Source organism: Orcinus orca, chromosome 14, assembly GCF_937001465.1.
Source record: "Orcinus orca chromosome 14, mOrcOrc1.1, whole genome shotgun sequence".
Classification (NCBI taxonomy): Eukaryota; Metazoa; Chordata; class Mammalia; order Artiodactyla; family Delphinidae; genus Orcinus; species Orcinus orca.
Genome location: NC_064572.1, coordinates 45,000,066 through 45,026,129, shown reverse-complemented (window position 1 = coordinate 45,026,129; position 26,064 = coordinate 45,000,066). Strand labels below are relative to the sequence as shown.

The 26,064-nt window shown below is 38.3% G+C and overlaps 3 protein-coding genes and 1 non-coding gene across 12 annotated transcripts in view; 2 read left to right on the top strand and 2 right to left on the bottom strand.

Moving 5' to 3' along the window:
• The window catches only part of NCOA4 (nuclear receptor coactivator 4), a 30,741-nt gene extending 22,959 nt beyond the window's left edge, over positions 1–7,782 (top strand). For all 5 annotated transcript variants that reach the window (XM_049697394.1, XM_049697395.1, XM_049697393.1 and 2 more), the window contains one exon: positions 7,518–7,782. In XM_049697394.1, the coding sequence (XP_049553351.1) occupies positions 7,518–7,559 (42 nt within the window). In that variant the 3' untranslated portion in view covers positions 7,560–7,782. The remainder of the gene's footprint in view (positions 1–7,517) is intronic.
• LOC101286331 (mitochondrial import inner membrane translocase subunit Tim23) lies at positions 501–25,606 on the bottom strand. The gene is made up of 7 exons (XM_004283389.3): positions 25,264–25,606; positions 22,638–22,696; positions 13,960–14,053; positions 13,657–13,741; positions 11,095–11,153; positions 9,200–9,310; positions 501–1,026 (listed from the first exon to the last, which is right to left on the bottom strand). The coding sequence occupies exons 1-7, from the start codon at positions 25,367–25,369 to the stop codon at positions 911–913; spliced, it is 630 nt and encodes a 209-aa protein (XP_004283437.1). The 5' UTR covers positions 25,370–25,606; the 3' UTR covers positions 501–910.
• On the bottom strand, positions 11,664–11,867 carry LOC117197979 (small nucleolar RNA SNORA74). Its single transcript, XR_004478894.1, has one exon. It is a non-coding gene; the product is annotated as a small nucleolar RNA SNORA74 (small nucleolar RNA).
• PARG (poly(ADP-ribose) glycohydrolase) overlaps positions 25,573–26,064 on the top strand; it is a 111,065-nt gene continuing 110,573 nt past the window's right edge. For 4 of the 5 annotated variants that reach the window (XM_049697386.1, XM_049697388.1, XM_049697385.1 and 1 more), the window contains exon 1: positions 25,573–26,064. In XM_049697386.1, the coding sequence (XP_049553343.1) occupies positions 25,845–26,064 (220 nt within the window). In that variant the 5' untranslated portion in view covers positions 25,573–25,844. The other variant, XM_049697389.1, reaches the window with a different exon arrangement.

Here is a 26,064-nt window from a genome sequence, read left to right as displayed (position 1 = left end):
AATTCCTTCTAACTAGATGCATTCAGAAAGGCCCTACTTTACTTTCTCTAATCAATCACAATAGCCACCAGTTGTTTAGTATTTCTTATGTATATCGTGCAGTGCAATCTTATTTAACTTCATTTCAAAGATGAGAAGACTAACTCAGAAATTAAATAACTTGTCCTTATTTTCTTTAGCTTGCTTTCCCAAGGCTTCCTAAAAACTTACAGCTTGTGTCTATATCATCTTTTTCGAATTATCCCCAGTAAGATGAGTTAACGCGTACAGAATCACGATTGTTGCACAGATTGTTCTAGCACAGTACACTAATGGTATAATGGTTAATCTGAAATACCTTGAGGTTGGGTAGTGTCAACTCTATTGGAGAAAAAGTTTAACCTAGTTGCTAATGCTGCCAGTAGCCCTTCATTTCAACACAAACATGAAAACATGTTTTAGCCTAGTGGGGCATAAACAAATGCCAAGAGTAACTTCGGAGACACCCACTATGTTTTATGTTGGAGTTATGACTTTGGTTCTGTTTTTACCCTTTATTGGGATACAGGGCAGTATTACAGTCTTGGATTATTAAATGAATAAATGTGGTGATAACAGCATTGACAAGCATGACCTGAATTCTGGGAGTAAGTGGTTTTCCAGTTCAGGGGGTAGGAGAAAAAACAGGTGCAAGATCTTCTTTAAAGGAGAAGAGAGCCACATTACTCAGCCACCAAAGGGTTTTGGCTTCAACTCATTAATGGCTGGAAGGAGTGCCAGTCCTGGTCAACCATCCATGATCTTCATCACAGCAAACTGGAAATCTCCTTTTTCAAACTAGTTGCAGGTAAAAGAGTAAATGACTCCAGACTGACTTATAAATTGATCTGGATGACTACTAAAGTGTCCTCCGTTCACCAGCTAGTAATCTTCAGAGAGACTGTTGGAGCAAGGAGCCTCTCATGTGCTCCCAGTTATTATATAGCGCGTAGAGGCCCGTAAGGGTTAGTCCTGCCAGGCCGCCTCGTGCCACCCCTCGAAGACCACCTGCAGAGGAAAAACAAGAAAGTAACAGCCTTGTATTGCATACTGTCCTAGCATCACAGGGTTAACTAAGAGTTTCCTAAAGCTGAGACACACTGTTCATGTTTATGCAGATTCCATCCCAAACAGGAGAATAAGCTGTAAAAGTAATAAAAGAAACCAAGACTGAAGTTCAGGAGAGAGAGATTCCCTAAATCAGTTGTTTAATACATAAGCTATACCTTCATATTCACAACGTTTTTTTCCACTTTTAATTTCACAATTTGTATCTAAGATCATCAGCATAATTTCTTGACTTTTCTCAATCTGACTTGATCCTAGAACACTTCTGGACAAGATCTTATGCTTATCATTGAAGTCACAGCCAGATCAGTAATTAATTCCCTGCTAGTCATATAATTTAGAACTTAGGACTTCCCTGGTAGCACAGTGGTTAAGACTCCAAGCTCCCAATACAGGGGGCCCGGGTTCGATCCCTGGTCAAGGTACTAGATCCCACATGCATACTGCAACTAAGAAGCCGGTGAGCCATAACTAAGGAGCAGCCCGCTGGCCGTAACTAAGGAGCCTGCCTGCTGCAATGAAGACCTGGTGCAACCAAATTAATAATAAGAACTTAACTGACACTGTCAACTGATGTAAGGCTGTATGTAAACAGTGACACCCTCTTTGAAAAAGTATTAACAGCCTTTGGACTCTGCACAGGTCCTCTAAATATTAACTTTGAAGACTCAAGACAGAATGGTGGGTGATGGCTATAATCAAGCTTTGAGTTAGATGCTGATGAAGCACCAACTCCCCTGTTGCTTATTCCTACCCTGATGTGTCAGAAAATCTCAACTAAGGAGCAATGAGGCACTTATCATCATACTAGTTGAAAAACATTCAAGGATTAGACTTTGAACTGTTTCTGCTTAACAACAAAAGAATTTTTCATGTGGAAAAAGATTAGGAATAGGTATTTCATTTGAAATGCAGAAACAAAAATGTTTCAGTCAGTTATCTGAAAATAGTCCCCAAGTCTAATAAGAGGAATGGGGGTACCCAAAGAAGCTTTTAAGAAGTATTTGATGTTCTCTTACAGTTTCACAAATAAGTAGGAATCACAGACTTCAGGTGTAGCCTATATTGTACCTATGGAGTATTTGTTCCAAGTCACATGTTAGGAAGGCAAAGGTCCAGTGGTTATACCTTATTATAGGCCCTTTAGCTACAAGCCAGTAAATTCCGTGCAATTCATGACACTGCTGAGTTAGAATGCTTCAGACCAACCCTTTCTGCAATGAAAGTCTTGCCAGATGGCTTCAGATGATAAAGGGCCACTCCCTCTAGGAGGCTCTCTAGCCTGAAGACTTAAGATAGCTGACCTGTTTAAGCTTCAACTATGAAGTGCCCTAATTATCTCTCTTAAACAGACCCAAATAGAAACTGCAGGCATCATCTGTAAACAGCTGTCAAATATGTGGGAAGGAGGATCAGAAACATAAAAAAATTAAAGTAAATGGGAGATATCTCCTAGAAGTCTACATCATCTCTTTGTATCTTGCCACACAGACTACGCATGACAGTTGAATTTGCAACTGTATTCAGTGTGGTTGAAAAATTAGAAAAATGATATAGGGGAGGTAATTGAAAGCACAATAATTTCGCAGACACCATTTCCTGGGACCATACATTCAACTTCAGACTAACTCCCCTGGACCTTTGGCCAATTACAAGTCCACAGGACTCTGAAGTCTGCCCACTGGTTTGGAATTGGCTGCAAGCTCTTACTTTCAGTTGGCCTTTTGCTTTGAGTGTCCTAGGAACATGGTTTCTACTTGGCCATTTTAGAAGGATCTTCACACTACTCACCTATCAGATAGCAAGCCTCCCTGGATATAGGTACTAGGGGTAATAATGAAATTGGGAACTATAAGGATTTAAGATTTTGGACACATAAATGGCACACTGTATCCTTTAAGAAAAACTTATCCCCTAGAAAGCCTTCTACTTTCTGACCAAAATGAAACAAACTTAGTTCAAATCAATTATGTTACTTCTCTGAAGACTAGAAAAAAGTTGTTTCTAGTAAGAAGACACCAAACATACGTAAGTGCTTGATTTACTAATAATCACAGTAACCCTGACTCAAGGGTAGCCTTTTATTACATGTTTTAGTTTTAATTCTTTCCATTAATTTCAGGGTTTTCCAGCTGGTTGATCTGTTAAAAGTTTGACAGCCTTGGCTTTAGGCTTTCTGTAATAAAACAACTTTTGCCCAACTAAACACAGGAAGTCGATTAGCAAATAAACTTGCTTTGAACACAGAGTAACCAAATGAGGCCAATGGTTAATCTCTATAAAGCAGAACAAACATGAGACTTGTGTGTCACAGTTTTATCTTCTATCTTTTGGATACTTATACAACTCTTCCAGAAAGGGCAAATATCACCTCTTCTAAACCTGGGAAAATGAGGCCCAGAATATTTAAACGCCTGGTTTATGGGGTATAGAGCTGATCACTGGCAGAGCTGACACACTGAACTGAAAATTATTTTAGCACAAGGGTCAGCACATTTTTCTTGAAACGACCAGAAAGTAAATATTTTAGGCTTTGAGAGTGCAAAGGCTACGTAGGTACTTATATAACCATTAAAAATGTTAACTGTTTAAAAATGTAAAATACATTCAGTGAAGAGACAGGTATCTGGCCAGCAGGAGTCTGTGGCCCTTGCTTTAGACAAACAGCCTTACATACAGAGATGGCTACAAATTCCATTCAACAAATGTTCGTACTACTTAAATTTTTTTGTTAAAACCATTCTTTAAAACTGTGATAAAATACACATAAAATTTACCATTATTAAGTGTACAGCTCAGTAGCATTAAGTACATTGGCGTTGGGCTACCATCATCCATCTCCAGAGACCTTTTTTCATCTTACAAAACAAAAACTCTGTGCCCATTAAACAACAATTCCCTCCTCCCCTTCCCAATCTAATGCCTAATTTAATTTTTATTATGTTGATATATCTTTGCTCACTTTAATTTTTATTTTTATCAAAGTAGTCCATATAGATAATTTTAGAAGTCAAGATAGTACCAAAAGATTTTAGTGATGCACAACAGTCTGGGGTCCTCATCGTTCTTACCCTAATTCCCAGTTCCCAAAAGCAACTACTTTAATTCTTCGCTTTTTACCTGCATGTTTCTAAAGAACATCTTTATCTTGCTATTTCTTGATATTTCAATCCTAGATATTGTCTATTGACTTCCTACTAGGAAAACTGTGTCAAGTCTCGTAAGAATTGTACAAAATATGCTTATGGCAGAAAGGTTTATTGTTATCTCATTTACAACTCTCTGAAGGCAACAGTCACCCTTGTTTTATAGACAAACTCAAATTCAGACAAGTTACTCTCCTATTTACACATTTATTTAGGGATCCAGTGCTAGTCAAACTCAGTCTGACTCCAAAGCCCAGTTTTCTTCAGCATACCAAATTGCCTCCAGCATAGAGAAAGGAGATTATCAGGGAAATTTCTTGAAAGGGGTACTAACAATTGAGCTGGGCCTTAAGGATGGACTGGATTTCAAATTTATGTTTGATCATACGACATGCATGAGAAAGCTGTGGGAGAAAAGGCTGGGAAGATAGGTTAAGAATAGAACATGGAAGGCTAGGGTGAGAAGTTTGAATTAAGATAGGAAGTGTGTCATCATCACAGGCTCCTGGGTAGGGAGTATTAGAATTAGAACCTTCCTTGAGGAAGATTAAGCTAGAAATAGTAAGTAGGTAAGAGACTGGAGGTAGAAGTCTAATGTCAAAATGGTCAATGGAAAATACTGTTAGAGAAGTTCAGGGCTTGTGATAAGGGCCTCAACTCAGGTGATGGGTGTGGTAAACTTCATAACTGATGGAATGAGGGGACAGAGTAAGAAAGGCAGAAATCAAAGGTGATTAGGCCTGCTTCCTGCTTCTTGTTTTTTCTTTCTTGGTTTTGTAACAGAGTGGAAGCAATAGGTGGGACTTTGAACTGCACTTCTGGGCTTTCCTGGGCTCCCGTACCACTGCCCCATCCAGTCCTTCCTTGCAATGCCAGCGCTTCCATGCAGGACAAAACTCACTAAAATATCCCAGCTGTTTTTGAGCCCCCACATTACAGTGTCCTTTTAGGACTAGTCTTTCGGTGGCTGTTTTTCTGCAGGTGGTAGGGAGTGTCCCAGACCCCTTTGAGAACCTTATGGAAATTTTAGAGGATTTAGAAACCCTGACTTAACATCTCCTGGTGTAAACTCTGTACTCAGGAGAAGGGTGAAAGTTTAACTCTCTGGAAGTTACAATAAACAATTTCAGGCTTGTAAGTAAATGGAAATGCTCTAGTACTTAGATGGTAAGAATTAAAGTCCAGGTAAGCCAAGTCTTTACACTGGCCTATGAAGTTCTATCATCTATATGATTTGGTCCCTTCCCACTTTTATCACTCCAGATTCTACTACTCTCCCATTGCCTTTTTTTTTTGCTGTAAGTGGGCCTCTTACTGTTGTGGCCTCTGCCGTTGCGGAGCACAGGCTCCGGACGCGTAGGCTCAGCGGCCATGGCTCACGGGCCCAGCCGCTCCGCGGCCTGTGGGATTTTCCCGGACCGGGGCACGAACCCGTGTCCCCTGCATCGGCAGACGGACTTTCAACCACTGCACCACCACGGAAGCCCTCCCATTGCCTTTTAACTCCCACTTCAGGGCTTTTGTTCTTGCTGTTACCTAAATTGCTCCCTCCAGACATCCACCTCACGCTCCCTCATCTATCCATCTTTGGTCAGATATCACCTTTTCCTTGAAGGGTGTCTTAAAACACCTTGGTACATACAGTTTTCCATGTATGCCTTTGTGTGCTGTGGGATAAATTGCTGAAAATTAGATGACTTAAGCAAAGGATCTACATATTTAAAATAGTAATAACTAATGCCAAATTGCTCTTCAAAGTACTTGCTTACCTTTGCCAATAAGCATCGTCTACCATCACTTTTTAAAAGCCACGTTGTGAAAAATATTACCTTAATGTTTTATTTTGCTTTTCCCTGGTTGCTTGTGAGCAAACTTCAATTGTTCATTGGTCATTTGCCTTTCCTCCTGAAGGGCTTTGTCATATCCTTACTCCACTTTTTACTGGGTTGTTGGTTTAAGTGATTTGTTGAACATGTTTTATACATTATGGCAGTTAGCTCTTTGGAAGAATGTTGATGCCAGTAATAGAAATAAAGAAGTCATCAAGAGGCTGTTTGTGGCATATGAAGTTTAATTTTGAAGGCCTGGCATTCATTGAGAAGTAGTACATTTTAACAATAACCCTGATAATTGCTTAATTTGAAGAACTGTATTTGTTTATCTTCTTACTTTTACTTAGCTTGCTTTTATAAGATGACTTTCTCATGGAAGGCACAGGATTAACAGGTAAGGAATTTTCTGCGAGGGGGAAAGGGGCACCCATATTTTTTGGTTTCTGAGGTCTTGTTTCCTGAAGATAAGTGATCAGGTCTCTTCAACATTCCTAAACTTACACATAATAGCAAAACTACAGCTGTTCTCATTCTGGTAAAATACTGGTCATTAGATTTTCACATGGCATAGGAAACCTAATAATGACATTTCACATCCTCTGAAAAATATTTACAGAGTTCATTAAATAAAGCATTAGATCTGAAGTAAAACCACACCATCAGAATTATTCCTTTAGCCTCTTTTTGGTCTGACAACTACCCACCTTCTCATGTATTTTCCCTCATGGTTTTTCTTTCTACAAAAGTAGCTTCCATACCTAAATTGAATCATATTGCTTTCATTCTAAACCCCTTCCTTTAAAAAAAAAAAGAAAAAAATTCCTATTCTAGAAGAGTAAACTGGGGATTGGAAAGATTTTAGGTCAACAGGAATTAACCATTCTCTAAATGTAAACTTCTTTCCTCAATGGTTTATGCTGATTCTACACTAAAGAGTGCCTAAACTCTTTTCCAAATCCTTGAATCTAGAAGTTTTACAAATATTCCTGCCACACAAAACTCATAATTCTGTGCTCTGTCTTAAGTAGAGTGTAAACCAGAAATCAATAAGACACTGATTTGCCTCTTTTAGAGCAATTTTGATGCGCTGAGTTAAATTGTTCAGCCAGGAACTACAAACCAATGTTGGAATTCTGGGTCAGCAGACTATTTACCTCGTCTACGTTCCCCAATTGCGGTGGAAACTGAAATCTACTTGTCACCTGACATAGAATTAATGAATATTCTTTTTTGCCCTTTTTCTTCTGAGCCAAGAGCCTACTCTTCCATATTTGATGTTGGAGGTGTCCCAGGTGGTGTTATAAATGCTACTCCCGCAAGGAAGTTCTGGACACAGAAAGCTAGGCTCTCCTTTTCTGGATGATACCAAGTATTCAGCCTTTCCCTTTTTATCTTAAAAATACGTGTAATATGTCTTAAATGAGATGGTAATTCAGTACATTTTTATACTCAGGACTGCCCTCAACACAAGAAATGCCGTAATGGCTTACCTTGAGCAAGAAAACGGGGATTGGTGGGAACTGAGCTGGAGCTTCAGTGCCATCCACTGGGGTAGCTGCTCCCCAACCTCAGCTCCAGCCATCTGCCACCACACATAACGTGAGCTTAGTGTCTTCCATTTGTTCAAAAGAAGCTAAAATTTCCAGACTTTTGTGTGAAATCTCCTGTTTTTCAAATTTTAATTTGATTTTTAATAAACATAGTTTGGGCCAACTAAACTCTTGATGGCTGAGTGCCACCCTTGTGGTGCCAATTAGGGTTTTCAATTCCTTTGTCTGATCCCAAAGATTTTCAATGTGGAAGTATTTTTAGGTTTTTAACAAGGTTCTTCTATGCCAAGGTAACACTTTCATGGACATAAAAGGTATTTACTGTCTTACTCTACCTGGGAGCTCTGTTGATGTGCGTAAGCACATGCAGAAAGTATTGCGAGCTCTTAAGAAGAAAATTCCCAATGTGATCCATTTTCAAAATTAAAAAAGCCTCTTACTCTCAGTTATATCAGGAAATTTTGGATTTTACAATTCTGTTGAGACTTCTCTCATTTCTTTTCAGTAAAAATGAGGCCAAAATGCTACTTGATATTTGTGATAGAGGAATTACATAAAAACGAAATTACTCAGTTAATCAAGTGTCTAAAAGCATAATAAAGCAATCAAACAAATAAAAGTAGTTTTCAGAGGCTTGAGTATAGAACATATGTAGTTTAGGCAATTTAAAACAGAAATGTGAGAAAAATCTGGGGCTGTCGCTAGTTATATGATCTTTTCAGAAAGATCATCTTAATACCGTGCTCATCTATAAAATTGGGGTGTGATGATTATCACTTCACAAAGTTTTAAATGAAACAAGTTATATTAACTGATTATTGCTGAGAGTGTAATCATAACTCAGTGAATGTTAATTTCTTTTCCATCTTAGAGGAGAATTTGATATTTGATCTTCATCCAGTTAATTTTGACTCAACTCTCAGGGTTTTGATTTTTTTTTTTTTTCCCAAAACTGAATGGTATTTAGTCCACCCATGTTCATAACAGCATTATGCACAGTAGCCAAAGTGGAAGAAACACAAGTATCCATTGACAGATGAATGAATAAACAAAACGTGGGACATACGTACAATGGGGTATTATTCAGCCTTAAAAAGGAAGGAAATTCTAACATATGCTACAACATGGATAAACCTTGAGGACATTATGCTAAATGAAATAAGCCAGTCACAAAAAGAAAAATACTACATGATTCCACTTACGTGAGGTACCTAAAGTAGTCAAATTCAGAGAGATAGAAAGTAGAATGGTGGTTGCCAGGGGCTGTAGAAGGGGGAAATGCAGAGTTGTTGTTTAACGGGTACAGGGTCTCAGTTTTGCAAGATCAAGAAAAGTTCTGGAGATTAGCTGCACAACAATGTAAACATACTTAACATTACTGAACTGTACACTTAAATGGTTCGGATGGTCAATTTTATGTTATGTGTATTTTACAAAAAATAAAAACCAACATCCCAAACCACAAGATGGCAGAGAACATTATACTACAAAAAAAAAGTATAACGTTTCCTTTGAAACTACAGTATGGATAAAAAGCATACTTCAACTGTATTAAGAGACAGCTTCACTATTTAATAGTACCTACCTGTACATTTATACAACATGCCTGTCATGGTTCCAGCTGCTACTGTGTTGAGGTCATCTTCTGCACCTCGTGTTTTTTCAATGATGACACCAAATGCACTATAGAGCAAAGCTATAGGGGAAATGGAACTGATCAGTAATAAAAAAGTAAACTGAAAGTCAGTGTGACAATTATATTTAGATAAATGTATTCTACAGACATATTATAAGTATTCACAGACATATAAACAATGATCACTGGAACACTATTTGTAATAAAAAAGGCCTAGCAACAAATAAAGTGACCTTCAAGAGGGGACTGATCCAGAAAGAGACTTTCTACATAATGGAATACTATGTACTCACTTAAAACGCAGGAAGAGCTCTATTCACTAATATGTAAAGCAGGCACATGTGTGTATGACTCTGGATATGCAAAGAAAATGTTTGGAGAGATTCAGAAGAAATTTATTAGCTATTTATGGAAAGTACTACTGGGGAGTCCCAGGAAGAATATCTTTAATTTTCACTTCCATTTTATTCATAACAGCTGTACTTTGGGTTTAGAAACAAAAACAAAACACATGCATTTCTATTCTAAGAAAAATATAACTTCCAGAAACATGAGATCTGGTTCCTGCACATGTAAAAACCCTAACACTAGCACTATTTAGTTTTAACAAGATCTTCCCCCAAACTACCATTCTCTTATGCCTGTAAAGACTGATTAGCCATGAATGCATTAACCCTTCTCCTTACCCTTTCTCAAAATTATAGCCACATTTGACCCCTCAAAATTATACCAAACTCAGCCTTACAACTCCTCTGCTGTGATATTTTTATACTTCTATAAGGGCTCTTCTTCCCGTTTCAATTTATTTAACTGAAACTAAACTTGAGCAGAACATTGTGACCGGTCACATTACAAGGGAAACATACAGGGTGACTGGCCACCCCAGTCTGCCCAGAATTGAGGGTTTCCTGGAACAGTAAGTGCTACAACTGAGAAAGTCCTAGGGAGACCAGCACGACTGATTACTCTGGGCACACAGGTACAAAGGAGGGTGACTGTGCTTGGTGGAAGGGCACTGGGGTCATGGGCAGCATATGGAAGCAGACATTTACTATTACAGTGTGAAAATGTACTGCTTCCAAAGCCTATGACAAGGCTAGGATCTCACTCTGTTACACAGAGGCTTTTCCTATTTTTTTAACAAGATGCCTACATTTTCTCTTACTTAATCTGCCACAAGTAAAAGATTTTCAGACTTTCAAATAAAGTAAACTTTGGATTAGGGCATAAATGCCATAAGTAGGCTTATTATAAGTCATGAGTAATCAAAAGAGTCAATCATTCATAAACATTACAGTATGAAAGCATTTGGTCCTAAGTACTACTAAATTATCCCTTCCTTAGAACTGCAAATGTTTTCAATGTCTACAAAGGCCCTATTACAATTCTGGCAATTAAGTCTGGGAAATCTAATTAGGTAAAGAGAATGATGAATGCTCTATTAGGAAAACTTATCAGGACAGCTGGATTAATCTACCATATCTTACTACAGGAACTTGAACCTCTCCTAACAAACAAAACCATTTGCCTTGAACCTAAATTATTTTAATTTCATTTAGTTAAAACATGATTTTATTTGGTGTCTTGCTGAGACAGGAGAGTATGCAATGCTTAAAGCATTTAGAAATGAATGTATTTCACAATGGTATTAGCAGCTGGGATTCTTTTGTTATACAGTTTATGGTCTTCTCCTAAGTAGTATCTATACTACTCACCAGAGTGGATTTAAACATAATTTTTAACATCCCAGGACCAGGATTTTAGTTGATCAAATTGTTCATAATACATGTACATTCTTTCTTTGCAGTAATAATAATTTATTAAAAAGTGAGATATCTACTTACCCAGAGAACCTAGAGTATTAGCCCAAAGTGCCCCTTGCCTGGTCACCATATTCAAGATCCTACCAGGGCAGAAAGAGAAAGAATCTGTATTTAGAACCAGTATTCCTTTAGTGTTTAGAAAAACCATAATAATAGCAATTTTAAATGTATAAACGCAATATACAAAGTTTTCTTAATTTTAAAACTTAACACCTCCTCAGAATTCAATTAGGATAGCTTTTACTTTATATAAATATAAATGAAGATTAGATTAAAAACTCCAACATTTCTGGGCAACAAGTAAATTCTGATTATTAAATGTGTAAAACTATTAAATATATAAAAGGTTTGAATGATATCCGGGAATGTATTTTATAAAGTTTACAGAAACTGATCTATGTTAAATAAAAAAAATGACATAACAGACAAACTAGCTTATAATTAAGTTTCTTATGTGTGTGGGGTAGTATGTATACTCAGAATGTTAAGTAGAATCAAAGTGTGGAATATCATGGAATATAAAGCAAACTTAAAGACAAATACTAAAAGGAAAAAGTCATCTAACTAGAATACATAAAGAAAGTGCACTCTGTGTCTGCTCCCAGACTAGAACTAAGCAGCCAAAGTGAATGCTTAGCACACTCTCAAGGAAGCACAGCGCTGCCCTCATCCAGTGCCAGACGTCACCAGAACAGTGACGGAGGCAACTGGAGGAAGAAGACAGAACACTGCTCTCCCAGCAGTGTAACACTGTCACAGGAATGGTTCTGTCCTGACAGCTGACTACTGCTGGAGATTATAGAATTACAACAACAAACAGTAAAAGAACTCATTTAATTAAAGCACTCATTTAAATTAATGCTCAGTAATAACAAAAATCTGTATTACTTTTAAAGGATTATTTAAAAAATTAGTAATGATTACAAATATTATGTTACACATTTAATTAATCTAATTATGTTACATATTTACTAATATATTAAGTTTAGCACTTGTTTTTCATTTGTAACAAGCATCTAAAACTATTAATTTTCATTACTGTATTGCTGGTGGCACTGCAAATTGCCAAAGCCCTTTGGAATGTGATCGGGCAACACCACTTAACTGGGCCCTTACCTACTTCCCACTTTAACCATCTCTCAATAGATTAAAGGCAGAAAGTAAGGAAACTTACCCAAGATCCCAAAACGGTAAGCAATGAAACTGGGCTTTGAAACTACATAGATTTGTCTGGCCTGAAACCCAATTACCTTTCCATTTTTAAAATTTTGTCTCTCTATTTGAAAGATCAGAATGATTATACTAAAAAATGGTATGTAAGATTTTAAAAATCTGACTTCAGAAATGCAAACCAATTTGACTCTCCCCCAAAATTAGTAACTATGATGGTTTTAAGAAACAAAGGTTATCTTTTCTAAGAGACCTTCCACTTTCAAATTGGTGTTCAGTAATATGATGCTGGGGATTTGTTTCAAAATAATATGGAAGGGAAGAAGGAGGTGGGACATAACTGGTCCCGGTGCTGGTTGATGGTTGTTGAGCTTGGGTTATAGTTCATAGATGTTCACTGTACTACTTTGTCTACTTTTGTATAGATTCAAAATTATCCATAATACAAAAAGTAAAAAAAAGTTGGAGTAAAGAACGAATATTAAGAATATAAATACAAAAATATTCAAGGATCTGAGCTTGTAAAGCAAGGGCAGTGATCCATACAGTAGTAGGAATATGAAAAACTTGACAGGCCTTCAGGTTTCCCAAGGTCCAATTCCAACACACTGCTGCCATCTGCTGGCTAAGAAACATATAAGGAAAATGGAGCTTAAAGGGTCCTAAAATAAAAACCACAAGCCACTGAAGAACACATACTGCGTGATTCCACTCATATGAAGCATAAAAACATGCAAAACGAAACAATATATTATTTAGGGAACAGTAACAGGAACTTCTCATGTTTATTCCTTAATCAGGGTGAAGATACATGTTATATACACTTTCTGACCTTAACTGCACTTTCCCTTCTTTGCAAACTTCAGTTTCCTAAGAGAACACTGTCTTACTCCTTTTGGAACCACCTCTAAGTTCTAGGGATTTCATTTAAATTTTCTGCACCTTTGCACTTAAGAAAAGGAGAGTGAAGTCAATGAGAAGCTCAAGTCAAATGTCGGCAGAGTTAGCAATTACTCTTATGTGCTTATTTCTTCACTTATCATGTCCTACGCTTTTGCACACCCCTGAACAATCCAAATAATGCACTAGTAATTCAACAATTTGAAAAGCATGTTATATAGGCCTGCAAAATGGAACAGGTGTAGCTGAGAAGTTAGGTTAGGATAGCACCAGCTGACGGAGGGACACTGACTCAAAAATCACTCCTTCTAAAAGCTTAGACCCAGGACTTAATTCCTAAATTCCTTTTATTTTGAATAAGGGAAAAACAAAACAAAACACCGGAAAAAAATAAAAAACTGACCAAAAAGTATACCAATACTCTAAACAACCATAATCTCAAGGTTGTGCTCATCAAGCCAACAAAGTAGAGATTAATATTCAAACATCACTACGTCATTACATGAGACTTACTGTACATTTCTTGGTTTGGACCAGGCCATGTTCTGGGTTTCCTTCAGTCCTAGCCGTAGACCATTCATTGCCCCAAACGCAGCCCCTGGCAAATCATAGTAACAATTCGTTCAAATAATCAGCTATATATTAAAGAACAACTATATTTCTCATTCTTTTTCATTTTTATTTAACAATAAGAAAACTGTAAATAATGATTTTCAAAAAAACAACCCTGAAGGTGATATTTTAATTGCCTTTGCTTTTAAGCACCTCTGACTACTTGGATTGAGGATACTTAAAAAAACATATATAAATACCAACCTGTCATACAACATCCTCCAATGGTAAAGAAGGCCAGTTCAAATCTGCCCCGGGTTTTATTAGCTCCAGTTGGTAAAATAAACTCATCTGTATCCTACAGGGATAACAATGAAAACCAAGTTGAGCTCCCCTTAAGACACAGTACTTGGCAAAGTGTTTAATTTTTCAAAGGAGTTTTTCACATAATGTAAATCTGTATATTAACTAAAACTCAACTAAGTCAAACAAAAGTAAAACTTTCTGCAACAAAAGGAACATGTAAATCAAAATTAAATGAAACATACAACATATATAGTTATACTCATTAGTTCTTAGGAGAGATTCTTGCCCAGAACTTTGCATCTTAATGTAAGTTTGATAGATTATAGGAAATTTGCCTTCATGATAAATGTGAAAGTTTAGGAAGGCCATCTCTAGAGAAAGGTAAACTGAAAGCTATGAGAGATAACAGAATACCAGTCTGGAAGGAGAAAATAACTTTCACTCTGTAGCTACTATTTATCCAGCACCATTTTACTATATGTAAGACCAATGATCATAAAAAATGAGCAGAAACTATAAAAGTACAACAGTTTGGATCACTTACGCAAGGGCAAAAATCACCTCCTTAACTAGTTGTTTAAAGGGGATATATTCCTTTGATAATCTTAGAAAGCTTACTAGATCCACCTTCTAGTAAATGCATACACAAAATTTGGTATGAACTCCCTGAAGGTCAGCCAAGAATCCTAGGTTGAGAAGTGCTACTGTAAGAGCACAACAGGATTGATTTCGCAGTACAATCCACTTTTTTATGATGAACAAATACATTTTTGCCAAGCTTTCCATACAAAAATGGTTAAAATGAGCCCCTGAAGGATAGCACACACCCTTAGCAAAAAACACTAACAACAACAACAAAAAAAACACTAACAAGTAAACATCCCTTTGGCAAATACTGACCTTTGGTAAATGCATTCCTGATTAGGAAAACTGTACCTCTGTACTGATTTTTGACTTCTGGCTTGTGCACACGTTCTTACCAAAAACTGTACAATAAACAAGCCCACGTACTCTCATCACACAGAAATGGTCTGTTGGGCAATGAGAAGCAAACTCTAAAAACTTCAGTGTCTAACTATATTTATTATACATAGATCTGTAAATTCTGGGTGTTTCCTGACTTTTCAATTAATGACTTAGTTTTAAATTGTGCTTCCTGTTTGAGGTTTTTAGGAATGGTATATTTAATATGATGAGGTAAATAATTATCCTTCAATCCAGAAATGGATCACTAACTACACATAGAAAATATAAAAAAAGATGGTCATGATTAACATTAGGAAGTATTGATACAAGTGCATGTCATCACCGACTCATTCTTCAGCTAGTGAGTCAACCTTGCATTCCTGAGATATCCAACAACTACTCTTTGAAGCCTGATGTTGTAAACTGAGCTTTAAAAAAAACCTACTATGTGCAACTTTATCTGTGTTGAATCAGCAACTTCTCCAAACTGAAAAAACAAAACCCACAAAAACAACCAACCAAAACCCGAGGCTAATATAAACCTTAAAATGTATAACCCCCTAATTTCAAATGTTTGTATTCATGAGACCACTCTTATTTTCATAGGCTTTTGAATAATAATAATCTGATCTAATTAAATAAACTCAGGTGATATTTTTTTCCCCAAATGTAGATTTGGTTCAAGATTTCAGTAAAAAGATTCCCACTTTACACTTTCATTTACACTTAACTTAGTATTAATGACCTCTTATAACTTTGTAACTACTCACTCCAATATTTTTTATTGGGGTGCTTTTAAAATTAATTACTTGTTGCTTTTATTTATGTATTTTTTAAAAATTTTATTTATTTATTGGCTGCATTGGGTCTTCGTTGCTGCGCGCAGGCTTTCTCTAGTTGTTGTGAGTGGGGTCTACTCTTCATTGCAGTGCGCGGGCTTCTCACTATGGCGGCTTCTCTTGTTGCGGAGCACAGGCTCTAGGCGCGTGGGCTTCAGTAGTTGTGGCTCGCAGGCACTGGAGTGCAAGCTCAGCAGCAGTGGCGCACGGGCTTGGTTGCACCGCGACAGGTGGGATCTTCCTGGACCAGGGCTTGAACCCATACCCCCTGCATTGGCAGGCGGATTCTCAACCACTGCACCACCAGGGAAGCCCTACTTGTTGCTTTTAGATATAAATCTTTAATTTGTGCTCTGATCACTGCTCCTTCTGATCACAGAAGTGTGTACAAAGAAGCAGGCAGCCATTGTTGTTGTACCCTCACCACCCCCACTTATTCCAGGGGCTTTAAAGAAGAGCTGGGAGCTGGTCTCCTTGCTGCTTCCCCGTTCATGAACTAGACATTAAAGACTAGAACATTCAAAAGCAATTGCATAAAAAGGAAAAATTAGAAAGTGACAACACACACCCAGGAAAAAGTTTACGCTCAGAAAAGAACTGAGAAGAGCTTAAGTTTACATTTCAGGCTGGTCCTTGGCACACAGGCAGACTGTAATAATAGTAATAATAATAAAAACCAATAACCAAATAAAAGCACACCTTGGGGAAGGGGGGAGAATCTGATTTCCAGAGTTAACCACATTATTAGAGTCAAACGTCCAGTTTTCAATAACAAAAAATCACAAGGCATACAAAGAAATAGGAAAGCATGGTCCATTCAAAGGAAAAAAAATAAATCAACAGAAATGCCCCTAAAAAAGACCTGATAATAGGTCTACTAGGCAAAGACTTTAAAGTGTCATAAAGATGCTCAAAGAACTAAAGGAAATGTGGAGAAAGTCAAAACAATGTATGAACAAAATGGAAACAAAGAAATAGAAAACGTAGAAAGAAACCAAAAAGAAATTCTGAAGCTGAAAGAACAATAGCTGGAAAATTCACTAAAGGGATTCAAAGGCAGATTCGAACGGGCAGAAGAAGGAATCACTGAACTTGAATACAGAATAGAAATTATTCAGTCTTAGGAAATGGAGAAAAAATGATTGAACAGAAGTGAACAGAGCCTAAGGGATCTGTGGGATACCAGAAAGCAGACTAACATACAGACCATGAGTTATAGAAGGAGAGAAAGAGAATGTTTGAAGAAACAATGGCTGAAAACTTCCCAAATTTGATAAAAGAGATGCATATGAACATTCAAGAAGCTCAATAAACACCAAGTAAGATACATTCAAAGACACCCATACTGAGATATGTTAAAATCAAACTTTCGAAAGCTAAAGACAAAGAGAGAATCTTGAAAGCAGCAAGAGAAGCAACTTATCACATACAAGGATCCTCAATAAGATTAACAGCCGACTTCTCAAGAGAAACTCTGGAGGCCACTAGACAGTGCGCTGATATATTTAAAGCGCTAAAAGAAAAAACTGTCCACCAAGAACCCCATATTCAGCAAAACTGTTCTTCAAAGTGAAGGAAGTATTAAGAAATTCCCAGATAAACAAAAGCTGAGAGAGTTCATGACCACTAGACCTGCCATGCAAGATATGATCAAGGGACTCCTACAAAGTAAAATGAAAGGACACTAGACAGTAACTCAAAGTCTTATAAAGATATTAATAAAGGCAAACACATGGACAATTATAAAAGTATTACTGTAACTTACGCTTTTGACTCCACGTTTGTTTTCTACATAAAGTTTAAAGCATTTAAAAGAATTATTAGATTATGTTTTTGACCACATGATGTATAAAGATATAATTTTGTGACATCAACAATTGAGAGGGGCAGGGACAGCTGGTAAAGGAGCAGCATTTTTGTATGTTACTGAAGTTAAACTTATATAAATTCAAATTAGTGTTATAACTTTAGAATACATTTTTTAAAAAGGTTATAAGAAAGGAATTTAAACAATTTCCTACAAAAAAAATCAAATAAACACAAAAGAAGATATTAATGCAGGAAGGGAGGGACAAAAAAGCTAAAAGCTTATAGAAAATGAATAGCAAAATGCCAGAAATCTCTCCTTATCAGTAAACACTTTAAATATAAATGGATTCAACTCTCTAGGCCAAAAGACAGATATTAGCACAATGGACTAAAAAACATGATCCATTTATATGCTGTCTACAACAGATTCACTTTACAGCCAAAGACACAAAAAGACTGAAAGTGAAAGTATGGAAAAAGATATTCCACACAAATAATAACCAAAAAAGAGCAGGGTGGCTATACTAACATCAGAAAATACAGACTTTACAGCAAAAAAGGTTACAAGAGACAAAGAAGGACATTATATCAATAAAAGTATCAACATAGCAAGAAAATATAACAATTATAAACATTTACTTAACTAATAACAGACCATCAAAATATATTAGGCAAAAGTGATGGAATTAAAGGGAAGAATAGAAAGTTCTACAGTAACAGTTGGTGATTTCAAAATTCCACTCTCAATAATGAATAGTAACTGCTATAACCAGACAGAAAATAAGGAAATAGAGGTTAACACATTAAGTCAACTAGATCTAACAGACATATGCAAAACACTGTACCCAACAATGTACACATTTTTCTCAAGTGCACATAAGTCATTTTTTAGGATAGACCATATGTTAGGCCACAAGTTAAGTCTCAACAGATTTTAAAAGACACCATACGAAGCACCTTTTCCAACCACAATGGGATGAGTTAGAAATCAATAACAGAAGTAAAACTGGAAAATTCACAAATTCGTGGAAATTAAAAAAAACACCTCCTTAAACAATCCATGGATCAAGGAAGAAATCACAAGGGAAATTAGAAAATACTTAAGAGATGAGCAAAAAAGAAACACAACATACCAAAACTTGTGAAACTCAGTGAAAGTGGTGCTAAGGGGGACATTGATAGCTATAAATGCCCACATTAAAAAATAAGAGAGATCTCAAATCAAAAATCTAACTTTACAACTTAAGGAACTAGAAAAAGAAGAAACTAAACCCAAAGCTAGCAGAAGAAAGGACATATTAAAGATTCGAGCAGGGATAAATGAAATAAATTACTAGAATCAGAAATGAAAGTGAGGACATCACTACTGATTCTACAGAATTAAAAAGGATTATAAGAAAATGTTATTAACAACTGTATGCCAACAAACAGGATGCCCTTGATGAAATGTACAAATTCCTAGAAACACAAAACTCACCAAGAAACAGAAAATCAGAAGAGACCCATACAGTAAGGAGACGGAATCACTTATAAAAAAACTCACAACAAAGAAAAAGCCCAAAAGCCCTGGATCTGATGGCTTCACTGGTAAATTTTACCAAACATTTAAAGAACTAACACCGGGCTTCCCTGGTGGCACAGTGGTTGAGAGTCTGCCTGCTGATGCATGGTTCGTGCCCCAGTCCGGGAACATCCCACATGCCGCGGAGTGGCTGGGCCCATGAGCCATGGCCACTGAGCCTGAAAGAACTAACACCAATCTGGGGGTTCCCTGGTGGCCTAGTGCTTAGGATTCTGGGCATTCACTGCCATGGCCCGGTTCAATCCCTAGTCAGGGAACTGAGATCCCAAAAGCTGTGTAGCAGCGTAGCCAAAAAAAAAAAAAAAAAAAAAGGACTAACACCAATTCTTCTCAAACTTTTCCAAAAAACTGAAGTGCAGGGAATACTTGGAACACTTCATAACTCTTTGTATGAGGCCAGCATTATCATACTGAAGCCAGGCAAAGACACTACAAGAAAAGAAAACTACAGACCAATACCCCTTATGATCACTGATGCAAAATCTTCAACAAAATTCTAGGAAACCAAATCCCACAGCATATTAAAAGGGTCATACATCATGACCAAGTGGGATTTATTCCTGGGATGCAGGATGTTCCAACAAATGAAAACTGATCAATGTAACAGATCATATTAACAGAATGAAGGGAAAAAACCCCACATGATCACCTCAATTGATGCAGAAATAGTATGACAAAATCCAACATACTTTCACTGATAAAAAACACTCAACAAACTAGGAACAGAAGGAAACTACCTCAACATAATAAAAGCCATATATGAAAAATCCACAGCAAATACCATACCCAAAGATGAAAGACTGAAAGCTTTTCCTCTAAGATCAGGAACAAGGCAAGGGATGCCCGTTTTTTTTTTGCCACTTCTATTCAACACAGTATTAGACGTTCTAGTTGAAGCAATTAGGCAAGAAATAAAAGGCATCCAAACTAGAAAGAAGTAAAATTTTCTTTTTTCACAGATAATCTTATATGTAGAAAATCCTAAAGACTGCACCAAAAAAACCCTGTTACAACTAATAAGTGAATTCAGCAGAGTAGCAGGATACAAAGTCAATGCAAAAAATCAGATGCACGTCTACAAACTGACAACGAACAATCTGAAAAGGAAATGATGAAAACAATTCCACTTACAATAGAATCAAAAAGAATAAAATACTTAGGAATTAATTTAACCAGGGAGGTAAAAGTCTTTTACAAGAAAACTACAAAACTTGCTGGAAGTAACTTAAAAAGACATAAAGAAATGAAAACATATCCCATATTCATGGATCAGAGACTTAATACTGTTATGATGTCAGTATTACCCAAAACAATCTACAGATTCAATACAATTCCTATCAAAATAGGAATTGACATTTTTGCAGAAATAGAAGAACCCATCTCAAAATTCATATGGAATTTCAACAAACCCCAAATAGCCAAAACAATCTTGAAAAAGAACAATTCTGGAGGACTCACACTTGCGAATTTCAAAACTTACCAAAGCTACAATAATCAAAACAGTGTGGTACTGGCATGTAGACCAATGAAATGGAAGAGAGAGCCCAGAAATAAACCCTTGTACATATGGTCAAACGATTTCTGGCAAGAATGCCAAGACCATTCCAAGGGGAAAAGACAGTCTTTTCAGCAAACAGTACTGTGAAAATTGGATATACACTTGAAAAAGAGTGAAGCTGGACCTTTACCTAACACCATATACAAAAATTAACTCAAAATGGATCAAAGACCTAAACGTAAGACGTAAAACTATAAAACTCTTAGAAGAAAACACAGGGGAAAAGCTTTGCGACAATGGATTTGGCAATGGTTTCTTGGATATGACACCAAAGGCAAAGGCAACAAAAGAAAAAATACAAATACTGGCCTTCATGAAAACTTAAAACTTTTGTGCACCAAAAGACAACATCAACAGAGTAAAAAAGCAACCCACAGAATGGGAGAAAATAACTGCAAATCATGTATCTGGTAAGGGGTTAATAATTAGAATCTATAGAGAACTCCTAAAATTCAACAACAAAAAACCAAATGAACTGATTCAAAACTGGACAAAGGACTTGAATAGACATTTTTCCAAAGAAAATACACAAATGGCCAAGCAGCACATGAAAAGTTGCTCAACATGGCTAATCATTAGGGAAATGCGAATCAAAACTATAATGAGTTGCCACTTCACACTCATTAGAATAGCTATTACCAAAAAACCCCAGATAATAACAAGTGTTGGTGAGAATGTGAAGAAACTGGAACCCTTGTGCACTGTTGGTGGGAATGTAAAATAGTACAGCTGCCATGGAAAACAGTATGGCAGTTCCTCAAAAAATTAAAAATACAATTACCATATGATCCAGCAATTCTACTTTTGGATATATAATCAAAAGAATTGAAATGAGAGTCTGGGAGAGATATTTATACACCAAAGTTCATAGCAGCACTATTCACGATAGCTAAAACATGGACGCAATCCAAGTGTCCATTGGACAGATGAATGGATAAGCAAAATGGAATATTATTCAATGGAATATTATCCAGCTTTAAAAAGGAAGGACATTCTGACACACACTACAATACAGATGAGCCTTGATGACATTATGCTAAATGAACTAAACCAGTCACAGAAAAATAAATACTGTATGACTCCAGTTATTTGAGGTACTTAAGAGTTTTCAAAAATCAGACAGAAAGCAGAAGGGTTGCCAGGAGCTGGGGGGAGGGTGGAGAAAGGAGTTATTGCTTAATGGGTGTAGAGTTTCAGTTTTACAAGATGAAAAGCATGCAGCTGGTAGGTGGTGATGCTACAATATTAGGAATGCATTAAATACCACTGACCTGTACAGTTAAAGATAGTATATTTTGTTAGTGTATTTTATCACAACTTTAAAAAATGGAAAAAAACCACCAAACCCCAAAATCCTTTAATCAACTAGTATCAGGGGGCTTCCCTGGTGGCGCAGTGGTTGAGAATCTGCCTGCCAATGCAGGGGACACAGGTTCGAGCCCTGGTCTGGAAATATCCCACGTGCCGCGGAGCAACTGGGTCCGTGAGCCACAATTACTGAGCCTGCGCGTCTGGAGCCTGTGCTCCGCAACAAGAGAGGCCACGATAGTGAGAGGCCCGCGCACCGCGATGAAGAGTGGCCCCCACTTGCCACAACTAGAGAAAGCCCTCGCACAGAAACGAAGACCCAAGACAGCCATAAATAAATAATAAATAAATAAAAATTGCAAAAAAAAAAAAAGAAAACTAGTATCAGGAAGAGATGCAAGCTAAATCCCCAGAGTCTGTGAGGGAAAAAAGGGTGAATGAAGACCAGAGACTTGGTGCCTCCAGATGCACATATCACAGATCAAGTCAACGTAGGTACTTGGGGTTATTTTTTTAAATGGTAAGATAAAGGACCAAATTAGTAAAATCATAAAAGGACTAGTCTTAATCTTACCTGCACGAGATACCGTGGATCCACATTTAAATAAGGAGACAGAGGGTTCATACCAGTTACTAGAGAGAAAACAAAGCATTATATTGCAATAAAATTTTAAAAAGTTATTTCATTTAGCATTAATTTTGCTCTTGTTTTGTGTGTTTTGCAATTTTGATGCACAGGCTCAATGAATGTGTATTTCTCTACCACTTTCTTGGTCTTATCCTTCCTGTCTGGCAGTTTAGGGGTTGCCTCTTCCTGGGGCCCTCAATCTTGCACTGGTGTCTCAGGATCACGTATCAACAAGATATTGGCAGTGACGAGGATCAAATAATCAAAGTAGCAGGAAGCATAGCCCAGATCAATAAAAAGCTAATTTCTTTCTACTTTACTACAAAAATGCTTGACAACTATACAGAATGCAAAATAAAACTGACCAGAGACCAATCAATTTTATGAGAAAAACATCGTTTGGGTTATGTGTTGTGTATAAATATTCTAAGGCAATTCCTTCAGATCTTAGTGTTGACAGTTGTTGACAGATTTGATTTACAGGGTAGAGAATTCTTAGGTCATCACCAGAAGGAAGGGGTCAGGGCAAAAGAAATGGGCACTCTCATAGGGCCAGACTTGAATTCTACTACCTTTGAAGATAGAAGAATCAAGGAAAATCAACTTTCTCACATTTTAAATTTAATCTTTGGATCCTTTTGTATCTCAGCTGATTGTTCCCAAACCTATCCACTACCCAGGACTCTGGTCTTCATCAATTCAAAGTCCTATTAATTCTATATCCAATATCTATCCTGAATTGTGTTACTTACCATCTTTATTGCTACCACCCTAGGCCAACCACTAAATCTCACGTAGACTGTAGTAACTATCTCCTACCTAACCGGACTCCTTACTTGCTCTAGTCCCTCCAATTCACTTTCTAAATGGCAATTAAAGTGATTTTCTTTTAAGAAAAGGAAATCAGCCTTAACGGCTTCCATTTACACCTGTAACCAAATCCAAACTCCTTACAAAAGGCTTACACAACACTACCTTAGCTGCCATTCCTTGCCCCTCTAATCTCATTATCTTCCACCAAACCAACTCCAAACCAATAGCTCTGTAGATACAATGACCTAACAGCTGATCCTCAAACACTTGCCTCCGCCCAGGCATTTGTACTGTCTTCGGGTCACAGCTCAAAGGGCAACACCCCTGAGTTGCTTCCCCTGGACCATTCTAAAATGGCTTCGGCTCCCATCACCATCTCAGGATCCTTTTATTGCCTTTACACACTTATCACTAACTGAAATATTTTTTACTCATGTTACTTGGCTCACTTCAACAGGATGTAAGCTCCGTGAAAACAGCACTCATCTTTTAAAATTTAAATACTGTAGTCCTGCACCCCGAAAAGTCCACCTCAAGTACTCAGTGAATGGTGTTCACTCCTTGATCTCTTAATTTACCTTCAAATCTTAATTAACATTAACAATGCTTCTTCACATTAAGGCAGTGCCCTTTGTGCTCCAAAACTCAAAGGTCCTGAGACTAATATACAAACTACATACAATTATATCCTATAACTTATTACATACAAACTATGTTCTAGATTCAGTTTTTTTAAACTAAATTTATCTATTATTTATTTTTGGACGCTCTGGGTCTTCGTTGCTGCGCGCAAGCTTTCTCTAGTTGTGAAAAGGGGGGCTACTCTTTGTTGCGATGTGCGGGCTTCTCATCGCGGTGGCTTCTCTTGTTGCGGAGCACGGGCTCGCAGGCTTCAGTAGTTGTGGCAGACGGATTCTCAACCACTGCCGACCAGGGAAGTCCTAGATGCAGTTCTGACACAGGTGACACTAGGAACTTTAAAGGGCGTTTTTGTTTTTGAGCATAAGAGACCTAAAGAAATAGTACAATGATTCTCAAGAGAAATCAGTTTTATGAAGCGCTTATCCTTCACCAACTTCCCACTATCTTTAACTCCAAGTTCTGTTCATCCAGTTGAATACCACAGTTAGAAAGTTCCAAAGATCTGGAATACATATTCACACTACTTAGGAGAGGGCACAGGCAGGGTATTCGTGCTTCGGCACCCTAGATCTTGAATAATTTCCTTTCCTAAAATTCTTACCGGCTTCTTTCTTCATGCCTATAAAAGTTCTCTTCCAAGTTCCTCCAGTTGTCTCGAGACGTTATTTCTTTCTCTCCTGTATGCATTAGTATTGAGTGTCTTACCTTGACGGCTACTTCGTGGTTTAGAATGTGACTTTGTGCTAAAAAGTTATGTATGGGCTCGATACGTGGAATGCATTTACTTGCAAAACTGGGCGCTCTTCTGCACTTAGGGCCAAGCACACAGCCCAACACACAAGGAATTTGTGGGAGGAACGCTAAGACACGAAGCTTGAATATAAAAGAAAACATGCAACATCTCCTGGGTCCAGGTCAAACACAGAGAGCTTCTCGGAATCCATGGCTCCAAACACTCGTTCAGTGCTAAAAGAGCGGCCGCGCAGACACACTAACCCCACCACTGCTACTGAAGCTTGTGACCGCCAGCAAAAAAAAAGGGAACAGGGCACATCGCATGTGTAGCGTGGCCGCAAGAACCAGTCAGAAATGTTCGCAAGCTAGGCCCGATACTTACGCGGGACTCCGGCCAAATCCGCGTGCGAGTAGCCTGCTCCACCGGCTCCGAAAAAGCCGGCCAACCCCCCTGTGGTTTTGTTGCCGCTTCCGCCGCCGCCCTCCATGGTGTCGCAGCAAACTGCCCGTCTACTTCTCCCCGCCGTCTCAGGCCGAGATCGCGTGCTCGGCCGTTTTTCCTCTGTAATAGTGGGGAGACCCGCGTTACCACCACCTCCTTCACAAGTTGACCTTCCGGGCGCCGGCGCCCGCTGAACCTCGCACTTCCGCTTTGCGACAGCGTACGTCCCGGAAGCCGGAAGTGCCTGACGGCAGCTTTCCGGTGGTGGGAAAGTGAACGAAGCTAGAATCAAAGCGGCGCATCTTGAGGAAGGTGGGGTGCCTGTGGAAGAGGGAAGGCAGGCGACTGGATAGGGTCTGGCTCGGGAGGCCGGCAGAGCAGCAGCTGCAGAAGCAGGCAGAGGCAGAGAGGGCATGGTGTCGGGAGGCGCCGAGAAGGAGACGCAGTCCGTCCCTCCCAGGGTTAGTGAATGAGGCTCTCCGCCCGGGCTAGCCCGGGGACTGTGCGCTGCGGGTCCCAGCATGAGTGCGGGCCCCGGCTGTGAGCCCTGCACCAAGCGACCCCGCTGGGGCGCCGCTGCAACTTCTCCGCCGGCCGCCTCGGACGCCCGGAGCTTCCCCGGCAGGCAGAGGCGCGTCCTCGATCCCAAGGACGCTCCGGTGCAGTTCAGGGTCCCGCCGTCCTCGTCAGGCTGCGTCCCGGGGCGGGCGGGATCGCACAGAGGCAGCGCCACCTCGCTTG

Coding starts and splice junctions, on each gene's coding strand:
- LOC101286331 (XM_004283389.3), bottom strand. CDS start 25,369: ATGGAGGGCGGCGGCGGAAGCGGCAACAAAACCACAGGGGGGTTGGCC. Junction 22,697..25,263: donor GGATTTGGCCGGAGTCCCGC/GTAAGTATCGGG, acceptor TTTTCTCTCTAG/TAACTGGTATGAACCCTCTG. Junction 11,154..13,656: donor TCCAAACCAAGAAATGTACA/GTAAGTCTCATG, acceptor CTGCCCTGGTAG/GATCTTGAATATGGTGACCA.